Consider the following 10,980-nt stretch of genomic DNA (forward strand, 5'->3'; position numbering starts at 1 on the left):
AGTTTTTTTTTTTCACACCCACTACAACATCTTTATTACACATGATACTGCATTGCCTTTGATTTTCTCGGAACTTTTTAGACCAGCGACTTTGGTATTGGATTCATAAACATCACACGTTGAAAAAAAGAAAAAAAAAAAAAAAAAAAAAAAAAGAAAAGGAAAAAAATGTACAACTGCATAAATATAAAATTCTTCCATTATGAAAATGGCTAAAAACATTCAATAGTAAGGTACGTCACGGAACGTGACGTCTCCAGCAAAGCAGATTTCAAAAGCACTGAGTTGCCATGATTTCCATGGAGGTGACAGTCTTCTTAGGCTGGACCCACAAAACTTTTACACTAGTAAGAATGAACTGATGTTAAGAGTATCAAACAGAACTGTCGTCTAAAAAAAAAAACACACAACCTAATTGTGAAGCGGAGGAGAAAAAAAAGAAAAGAAAAAGTGAGCAAACATATTCTACGGCGAACTTGAATAAGGAAAAATGCATAAAAACGAAAAAGATGGAGCGCAGTCATCTTTACTCAACACATGGGTCTTAAAGGTTCAGAGTACCATGCTAGTATTTCAGTTAGTCTGAGCACATTGACAAACACTCCACGCACTCACATAAACTACAGACGCCTGCACGGACACGAGCAAGCGAGCGAGTGAGCGCACACACACCTGCGCACACACACACACCTTGGACCACTAAAGCGGACATAAGACAGGAGATCACGACGGGGCTAGCCTACAAACTCTGGACACTTCAAAAATATATAGAAACCACGTGAGGATGAAACACCATGGGGGGACAGAGACACGACTCGCTACACATCAGTAGTGAAACTGCAGTTTTACAGTAATCGATGAACATCCCATGGCTCGAGGATTTTTTTTTCTCTATTTTTTTTAATTTTTTTTTTTACCCTCCCACCCCATTTACAGTAGAATAAATATTTGCTATTGCTACCTCTTTTTTTTTTCTCACGTTTTAGCGTATTTTACATTCTAACCGGACAGAAAACACGGGAAAAGCTAGTGTAAAGCACACGGATTAAGTGTAGGTCCTGTAAATAATGACTGTTCAAAGACTAGTTAGTGGTGGTTGTTTTTTGTTTGTTTTTGTTTTTTTTAATTTTTTATCTTAACTCTTGAATATCTTTCTACGTTGGTTTTTTTTTTTCTTTTATGTGTGCGCTCATCGTGCCTGGGGTCACGAGTTCACAGTGAACTTAACGTCAAAACGTCCCTGATAGCGGTCCTTCTCGTTGTAGTCGATGTTGTCGCCGTAAACTTTGCACTCGATGCGGAGCTCCTCCTTCAGGGTGAGGTTGGTGAACTGGATGGCCACCAGAGGCTGCAGGTAATCGGGATGCAGCCGCTTGCCGTAGTACGGGTAGTACTGGAGGGGGAAACCGGCGAGCCCACCGAGCCCGAAGTACTTGATCTCTCCGATCTTGCCTTCGTCTTCCTCCCTCTGTGGGAGGGAAGCGCTGAGTTAGTGCTAAGCAGCAAGCAGGGAAGCCCTTGGCTCTGCAGACCGATGGTCGTTCTTGAGCGGAAGGAATGAAATACACAAACTCACCTTGTTCTTGCAGTGGATGGGGATGAAGTTTTCATAGGTTTTGCCTTTCAGAGCATCAGGAAGGGAGTTGTTGTCGGTGGGAGGCTGAAGACAGAGAGCAGATAAGCATTTTCTATCAGTCAATATCAATAATCATTGATTAGTGTTTAGTTTTAAATATCCTAAATACTCCCAAACTGATGTGACCTTTTCTGTTTTAACTACAGATTTCACTTATTTTAAATATATTTTAGGCAGTGAAATCTTAAACTGCTGCTCCACAGGTTATTGCTAGGTAACAAGAGAGCGAGTCAGACTTTGCCTGAACAGCTAAAGCCTTTCCTCTGCCTACATCCCCCAGAATGCCGTGCGGTTCTGACTCGGTAGGCACTGGCACTATTGACCATTCTCAGACTCATCATCTATCGATGTGTCTATGGTGATAAGTATTATTATTGGCTTATTTGTTCAGCCTATTAAAAACTAACTGGTGCACAATAATTTAACTCGTCCTGCAGAAGCGTTCGACTCCATCACCAGTCGCATGATGCAATAGGAAACAGGAAACATGCTAGCTCCAGCGCCGGTCTGCAGCTTCAGTGCACTCATAGGAAGGTCTGAGATGTAATGTGTGTGTGTGTGTGTGTGAAACCTGTAACTTTAATGTTTCATGTTGCCGGGTTTCCCCTTTAGGCCAAGTATGTTTCTGTCAACCACCTGAATCAAAATCAGAACCGCGCTGCGTGGAAAACTCACCAACTTCCCCTCAGCCACGTCAAACAATCACCCAGGTGCTCTTACATATTATTCAGCACTTGCTTCTCGTCAGGTTTACATAAAGGTTTTAAACACTAGGGGCCACGCTAATGAACAGAAATGAATCATGCGCGTGATGACGCTTCAAAATGCTATTTTAAATACGCACATTTATGCTCAGGAAACACATGTAAGAAAGACTGGACAATGAATCGATAATAACGTGTCGCCATTGACACGCGATCAATGTCAACAGGTAATACGTCTGATAGCATTTTCAGTCATTTCACCGGACCGCACAGCATTCTGGGGGATACAGGCAGAGGAAAGCTGCTCAACCTCTCACAACCAGCCGAGGAAGGTTGAGGGCATCGCTCCCTGGTTACCTAGCAACAACCTGTTAAGTAAGCAGCAGTGCCTCAAACTGCGTGGAGTGAAAACTGGATCAATCTAGACAGGTCAAGCCATCGGTTTGTCAGCATTCCAGGTATTAAAAACAAAAAGACACGTCGACACTTTTCGATATCGACTGATATGAAACGCTGGCATCGCGATACTTTTTTCAGCCGTATCGTCGATTGTCTAGCAGAATGTTGACAACACTGTTAGCTAGCTAAAAGAATCAAATTAGTGTTCATAATGCTTTATGTATAAGGCATGGATTTCATATCATGACACACCAAACTGCTTTACTGGATAAACTGGGATGCCAGACAGAGTTGACTCAAATGTATCGAGACAGGCAAGTTGCCTCTCCCCCACCTGTTTCTGTGCACTCCTGCCCCACTAACTGAATAACCTTCAGTGCCTTCTAAGAAAAACAAATCTTGGTGTTTGGAAATATTTTAGCTTACAAATTTGCTCCCAAAGCAAAGAGCAAACTCCTGCAGATATACGCCAATCGAAGGATATCGAAGGGTCTTAGCGCTGCCAAACATCCTTGTGTACACGCCGCTCCTACGCTCCCTTTTCTCCTTTCTCTCTGCTATGTTACTGCTAGTTCAATTCCGAGACAGGATGACAGGAGTCTGGGCTAACTGTTGTGTCCCTGTCCGCTTCCACTTAGAGGCAACCTCCCTAATCAGGAGGCTTGTTTGAGGGCGATACGAACCAGCAGCAAATGTGAAAGCACATTAGAAGCTGAGGGAGAAACTCACAGAGTTGCTGACTTTGAACAGTGTGATCTGCGGTTTGGTTTTAATCTTTTCAAGGAAAAACCAGCAGCTCCACGCACGGGACACACACCTTTGGTCTGAAATTGACAATCCTGTTGAGCTTGACGATGAGGCACGGCTTTCCTTCACTGAAGCCGAAAGTCTCGTCGATTTCCCCGGAGCAGCTTCCAAGATGGTTTCTGAAGAAATAACAACTTTTCCTCACTCCATAATCGTCCTCGAGTTTGCCGCGGTCCGTGTATGTCTTGGGGGTGTCTGCAAATAGTGAACCAAAAGACACACACAAAAAAATACAAATAATTAAATCCACAATTGAACGTGTTTGACGTGAGAAAATGCAGAATCTCCATAGCTATGTGTCACACGCCAGTCAGTGATCAAATGTGACAATGCCTTGATACTTGCCAGTGCAATTTTCATAATTCTGATTTTGTTCCTGCTTGTCTTTGTCGTATGGCTCGAGGAACGCCTTCATGCTCTTGATGTACCTCTCGTACGAGGACTTGTCGCTGATCGTGAAAGAGATTTCAGATTTGTCGGAGCGGGGCGTGTGCGACAGACCTGAGGAACGTCAAAAAGTTTGGGTTAGAAGAAGGAAATCAGTGCATATTATAACCAATATGTAAAAAAAACAAAAACAAAAACACAACAAAAGAAAACCACTGCAGATGAATGTTTAGTGGGAGGGCGGGGAGGGAAAACAAAGCCGTATCGAGGTTCTGCTCTTTATCTTAAGACAATGTGGGGTCTTGGGGATTTTCCTCGGATGGTCTCTGGCAGCTCCTGGGAGTGGTAATTTTCCACAGACCTCGCGCACAAAAGCTCCCAAGTGAAGGCGTGGCAGCGGGGCAGAGTGAGATGGGCTCTAATGGCAATCAAAGACATAACTTTCATTAACCTTTCCTCTTTTTTCCTTTTTTTCTTTTTGAACCGCTGGGTGGATTTATGCGTCGCCATAAACTTGAGCAAGAGGCCGGGCGAGAGAGAAGAGTGTCAGAATCTCACTTGTGAAAAGTTCACCAGTCCCCTGCCCCCACCCATCCACTCTCACGTGTGTATGTCTCTCTCTCTCTCACTCACTCTCTCTTTCTCACTCTCTCTCACAATGGAAACTTTTAGCCCCAGAGTGGGAGGCGGGTTGAGCTCAAGAACAAAAAAAAAAAAAAAGAAGAAGAAGAAGAGTTTCTCTGCTTCCTTGTTCGTTCCTCTAGTAGAAACTTGCTTCAGCTCACCGTCAGGCCAACACTTTCTGCCAGGCTTCTGCTGATCTCGTCGATTGTCGGTGGTTTGAGAGCGGCAGGAAAACGGAGCCGGGCGTCTACAATGGCTGCTAAAAATACCGCAGAGGCTGAAGCATGTGCTGCGCATACAAGTGCTGGCGCAACATGATGGGGTGGAGGAGGTGCGGGAGTTTGGAGGGGGTGGGGGAGCTTGGCACCTATGAAAACAACTTAGAAAAAAGAAAAACGCTCTCTAAGCTTGCAGATTTCTAAATGCTTCTAATGCAACGGCAGCGTTCGAATTCTAAACACCTTCCCTTGTCTCCTCGCAGAGGTGGATACAAGCTCACTCAGGGATGAGAAACCGCATTATTTTCCTCTAAACAATGTTCGACAAGCTCTCCATGTGAAAAGCAGGCTGCTGTGACTCATAATCCCAAATCGTTTCAGTTCCCCGCAGCCTGAGGGGGGAACCATTGACTGGCTGGGAGAGAGTGAAGGACAAAATGGCTGAGCCTGTTCGAGGTCAGAAAGACTCCGGATACAGTAGCTGGTTAGAAACACACCTAAACCAGTTGTCTTTCTCCCGCGGCCGTCACGACCACGCCATCGTTTGGCGACCGGCGAATCGCTCAGGAGGAAGGAGAGAGGGAGGGGAGGAGCTCCCGGCTTTACCTGGGGGAGCCACTCTGTCCTGGTGGGTGGGTTTGAACTCATGTATCGTCAGCAGCAGAGCCTGAATGGTCCCGATGAAGATCGCAGCCAAGCATCCGTAGAAGATCACGTAGAACAGGAAGATTTTCACTGGAAAGAGAAACAGGTGGAAAGAGATTAGAAAAGCACCAGTCGCGTCAGATGCTGAAAAAGCTTCAATTTCTTCTAATTAAAAGCAACAATTTCCCCCAGTTAGAGGTCTGGAGCCGCCTTATGTTTGTACTCTGATGCCCTTTATGGAGCTGAATTAAAGCTGCAGAAGTTAAACCTAGATGCTGTGATGCAGAAATGTGTATAAGTTTCTTCATATTCTATTGGAATCAGAGCTACTTACCTTTTGATATATTTTTATTTTAGTTTTAATTGTCCTTAATGAGAAATGAATATCTGTAGTTTAACTGCACCATGTTATGAAAAACATGCACTTCTGATTGAAATAAATACTTTCTCTCACCACCATTACTGAATCTATAACCAAGAGTAGTAAAGGTTATTACAGCTGGCCAATTAATACACTTTTGGTATGTAAGATAATGAAAACATGGCTTTTAAAAGTGCAATAGGCAAACATTGGCATCACACATTGCAATGGGCATCGGACATTGTTATTGAGCTTGTCACGATAAATCAATTAATCGCACGATAAATTCAAGTGAAGGCGATCGTTTTCATTTTTTAAACTGTTTCCCAGGTGCACTGTAAAATGTTTTTAAGAAATCTGAGATTTCATCTTTGACAGGCTGTACTTGCATGAGAAATCCAATGTGATTATTATTGTACAAGTTGAGAATGGTCCAAAAATGAAAAAATATCACTTATCGCATTCATTTCTGGGACACAACCAGTAAAATCTGTTATTGTGACAGGGCCTGGTTGGTATGACAATGATCATTCTGATTTGATATATTATGCTAGTGCAGTCAGCAGCTACTTCATTAATCCAGACTGTAGCTCTTAAAACTCTGTTGTTTTATGGATTTAGCGAAGCCTTTAACGGCTGAAGCTCCACAGGACTTATTATTTTTTCTTTAAAGAACCTCAACCAAGCGTGATAAACAATACATATTTAATTAGCTAAAACTCTCCTCACTCCAAAGTTGGTGGTGAAAGGAGCCTCTACACACTTCCAGCCCGATTCAAATGTTAGTCCAATTATGTAATGGCTGCAGTCGTGTTTCCAGTGTGACGGGTTGAGTCACTGTCAGGCGCCACTGCTGGGACACCCCACACCCCGGTTCACCTCCTGAAATCCCACCCCCAGCAAGTTCCTGGATAAAATACGCTGCCCTCACCTCAATAAACAAAGAGCTCCTTTATTTATGTTACCGTAATGGACTGAATCTTATTAGTTTTCCTTGTTGGCAGAGTTTCATTATTGCTACAGTGTGCACCCACTGTCGGCTGCTTGGAAGGAGTCTTGTTGTTCAGTCACCCCTGTAACCGTTCAGTTTATCTTGCTTAGTAGCTAAAACTGTCAAGTCTCAACAGAACCGCTGATCAAACGTTGTCTTGTCTTTAAAGCAATGCTTGGAAAAGGTTAGCTTGTTGTGTTGCCTAAACCTGACCTTGTCAAGATGTGGGGGGGAAAAAAACAAAAAAACAAACCCCAAACCTACATCGTTACTTTCTCTCTACCAGAGTTCATGTTGTTTCCTCTTCCTCACTTCTGAAACTTTTCCCTCCATTTCCAGGTCCTCGTCCACATCAACTGGTTTGACGAGTCAACGGTCTCCACCTCTTGAACAATAATCTCTTGCAAACAGACAGCAGGGGAATGAGCAGGCTCATTGGGCCCTACCCTGCTCAAGCTCTCTGGTTGGCTCCGATATTCTTCCCGCACGTGTTTGAACGCAACAGACCGACATGTTTTTGAGCCATACGATCTTTTCACAAGCGTTCTAGAGTTGGGAACAGGTTAAAAAAAAAAAAAGAGGAGGTACGGGGTACAAACAGGATCTAGACAGAGTTGAACTTGTCGTAGGCGCGGTGAGGCACCTGTCAGGAAGTAACTGTTGACATGCTGACATGCAACGCACATGGAGGACGACAGTTATTTCTCTCTCCAACACTGTGCCGCTCGCTGCCTGTTGTGAAAAGGTGAAGGGAATTTGCAAAAACAAATGTTTCTCTCCTCATGTATTAACTTTTCAGGCAAGCCAGCCAATCAGACCTCACCCGGTCAACTTTTGTTTGCTTTCCAAAATAAAACAAAACAAAAAAAAATACATAAATTTGGAGTCATGCAAACATGAATATGTTCATATAAAATTAGTGAAGCTGCCAGTAGCACTTAGCCTAACTAATTGATACTGATTTCCAGTGGTTTTAAGAGGTCTGAGACACAGATCACATGTTTACTTTGAAGGACTGAGGAGCATTTAAAAAAAACATGATGTGCTGTCGGACTGTGATAGAGGCAATGGCTTAGAATCCAACAAGAAAATGAAGTAAACGCAGCAGAATCAATGTATCGACATCAAAGAAGCTGTAGATATATTGATGTATCAACATTAGATACATTAATGTATCTAATCTTTTTCCTACATAGTGGAAGTTGCTAGTTTAGGTGGATTTATTGAAAGGGGGAGAAAAATCCTGGGATTTTGCAGCACTTCGAGGGTCATGACTGAGAGCCGATCATGGAGTTTGTCCGATTCCGACTGTTGCATTTCTGCTCTTGTACCCATGAATTCAATGAATGAAGGAACCAGTTTGAACAGTTGTCTATTCATTAATTATATTAATTAAATTTTGCCTCAGCAACATAATTAAGTAAAACAGCTCTGGGTTAAGTCACCCTCTTCACCAAGTCCTACTTCGCTTTGGTGCAAATTCCACTTCTGCCTTCTTCCATTTTATACCTGTAAGCAACTCATTTGCCACAAACTTTAAACCGATCTCTTTCTTACCAGTAATTTTACAACCTGTAGTCATCATCCTAAAATGTTCAGACTTTATGTATACTTAAATGTTAGCGTATGATACTTTGAAAAGCTCTTATATTCCATGCAATTTGCATTTATTACGGTTCTGATCCAGTGTTGGGGTCCCTGCTCAAACTAATACAACTCTGAGCAACCTGCTGCGGGTGAGTAATGTTTACTGGAATCACATAATCACATTTCCGTTCAGACTAAGTTAATTGTGGAAAACAGCGTTAAATCAATGGTCAAAGAAGGGAAGGTACAAAATGTCGCAGAGGCGGATGCGAATCAAGGTCCGACTGCGAAATGAAACATCCTGTGTGAAATACTCATAATAGCAAAAATAAAATAAAAAACCTCCAGAGTTGTTCTTATGACTTTTGGTTTACGTCATTCCGGGTTAGCGAGTTTCAAAACAAACCGGAAAATGTAAGCAGAGTGTGGGAAGAGGGGAGTCTGGTTGACAGGCAGAGTTTGAATGGAGGGCCCCTCCCCCCACCGGCCTGCCGCGGCGTGTTGTCCTGTGAAGGGACCGGCCCCGCTGCTCGGAGTTAAAGCTCAGAAAAGTACTCAGGCCGCTGAAACTATCGAAGGACGCCACAGATAAACCTGTTGCTTTCAGTGGACACTTTTAGCTAACGGGGCGTCACTCTATTCCCCCACCCCCTCTGTCCTCTTCACAACAAACACAGGACGGACTCTCAATAAGTCGAACTGCGGCCATGCGGCTCTGTAGTGATTGAAATCCGCGCAGAAAAGTAGCTCCCGAGAGTTCGCCATTGGGCAGCACGCGCCAGCCGAGACGAGCAGTTGTAGGTGGCGCGTCTACAAACTGCCCGGATTCTTCCTCCTTCCGCCGCCTCGAAGAATGAGGCTTGTTTACCTCCGGCGTTCAATAAAGCTCCGAGTAACGAGCGAATTGAACTTGCGGAAAGCGTGACGACCAGTGTCTCACGTCTTTGAACGGGGGGGAGATACATAAATTGATAAATAAATAAATAGGTGGGAGAGACAGGCAGACAGAGGGGCGGCCCATGAGACGTGAGTCGTGATCGGCTCTCTAGCACAGCACCGTGTTCCCAAACGGTGAGACTCGCGCCGGAGCCGAATAAAAAACAAAAATAAAAGCTGATCATTTCTAATTGGTAAAACGGTTTAACAGCAGTAATTAGATAACCAACGACTGCTGGTTATCCTATCAAGTCATCCCCCAGATCTTCCCGCATTAGTCAAGCTTCTACATCCGCCTTAAAGTATTGAAAACAGCGTTAAAAGGATTATCAAGAGTTGGATTCAATAATCCGGGGTATGAGATGGGGCCTAGCAAAAAAAAAAATTAGCCATCCGCTTCAGAACTGTGGAAATGTCCCCTGTTTCCGGCTACTTCTCCTTGGTGGGAAAACAACAACCACCAAAGAGACAATTAAAAGCGTGGAGGAAATTGCAAAACATTTAAGCCAAACTCGTTTAGTGGACGGTCCTGGCCCACAGCAATCTGTCCTTCAAGATGACCTTTTTTTCTACAGGGCAATAATTGACTGGGACGACGTGGGCGACGCCTACGGTAATCATTGTCTATGACAATGTATTATCAGTCAACCCTGTCAGAATCCAGATCAATAATTAAGCCGTCGTCGCAGAGATGTCACTCGGGTTAAGCGAAAGTTGATTGGTTTATCGCGCTTGTATTTTTCACGACTCTTGATCGGGGTCAAACTCTTCGAAGGGAGCCGGTTTTGTGTTTGGCGGCTGGAGTTAAAACAGTGGAGCTCGTCAAAGGATTGAGAAACTTCTCCCCACGGTCTGCACTGAAAGCCGAAGTCACGACTCGGCGTGTCAGAGCCGCGGTGCTCTAACAGGTGCTGACTGTCTGCGGAGTGAGGAAACGAGGGAGAAGAGGGGGGTGAAATAAAAAATAAAAAATGGTTTCCACTTTCCCTTGATATACCGTCAGGGCTTTCATCCTTCGCGACAGACGCCTGACGAGGACTGGCTCAGTTCAATGAAGGGAGGAGGAAGAAAAAAAAAAGAAAATGGAGTAGGCTACTTACACCAACTGCCCCCTGTTCGTCCTAGAAACTCTTTCTTCTCTGAATTCCATAGAAATGTCCTCCATCCGCCGTCGCTCTCCTTTTTTCCAGCCATGTTACCTCCACAGGAATATCCCCGCTCTGGAAAGGTTTCACCGGAGTTTTTTGAGGGGGGTTTGGGGGGTAAAAAAAAAAGAAGAAGCTGCGACTGCTCACTGTCCTTCACGGGAAACACGAAAGGACAGTTTCGTACCCGACTCCTCCAATTGTACCACTCACGATTTATTTAGCGGGGAGCAGCTCCGCCCGCAAACTCCTGTAATAAGTTACCGTCGAAGAGGGAGGGCTCGGCTCAGCAAATCACAACCCTCTGTTGCGTTTTGCGTAAGAGGCGAACCGAGGAGGGGACTCGCTCCAGACAGGAGACGCTTATCAACGTACAGAGGTGTGTGTGTGTGTGTGTGTGTGTGTGTGTGTGTGTGTGTGTGTGTGTGTGTGTGGGAGGGGGAGGGGGGGCAGTTGGATAGGTATGTGGGGGAGGGGGGTGGGGGTTTAAGGGGCTACACAGAAAGTACCCAATGGTTGTTGCAGGCGTTTAAACGATAC

At 44.4% G+C, this 10,980-nt stretch overlaps 1 protein-coding gene across 1 annotated transcript; it reads right to left on the bottom strand.

Moving 5' to 3' along the window:
- Window positions 1-2: 2 nt before the first annotated feature.
- Window positions 3-10,656, bottom strand: atp1b1a (ATPase Na+/K+ transporting subunit beta 1a). The gene is made up of 6 exons (XM_055020258.1): window positions 10,396-10,656; window positions 5,382-5,510; window positions 3,892-4,047; window positions 3,557-3,741; window positions 1,577-1,660; window positions 3-1,468 (listed from the first exon to the last, which is right to left on the bottom strand). Exons 1-6 carry the CDS (start codon window positions 10,487-10,489, stop codon window positions 1,205-1,207), a joined length of 912 nt encoding a protein of 303 aa, XP_054876233.1. The 5' UTR covers window positions 10,490-10,656; the 3' UTR covers window positions 3-1,204.
- Between the last annotated feature and the right edge of the window lie 324 nt (window positions 10,657-10,980).

The sequence above is a fragment of the Poeciliopsis prolifica genome, unplaced genomic scaffold, assembly GCF_027474105.1.
Source record: "Poeciliopsis prolifica strain line A6 unplaced genomic scaffold, Auburn_PproV2 SCAFFOLD002, whole genome shotgun sequence".
Lineage (NCBI taxonomy): Eukaryota > Metazoa > Chordata > Actinopteri > Cyprinodontiformes > Poeciliidae > Poeciliopsis > Poeciliopsis prolifica.

Excerpts from the sequence above, each read along its gene's own strand:
- atp1b1a (XM_055020258.1), bottom strand. The coding sequence starts at position 10,489 with ATGGCTGGAAAAAAGGAGAGCGACGGCGGATGGAGGACATTTCTATGG. Across the intron at positions 4,048-5,381 it reads GGACAGAGTGGCTCCCCCAG|GTCTGTCGCACACGCCCCGC; the intron begins GTAAAGCCGGGA and ends GACGTTCCTCAG. Across the intron at positions 1,661-3,556 it reads TTGTCAATTTCAGACCAAAG|CCTCCCACCGACAACAACTC; the intron begins GTGTGTGTCCCG and ends CTCTGTCTTCAG.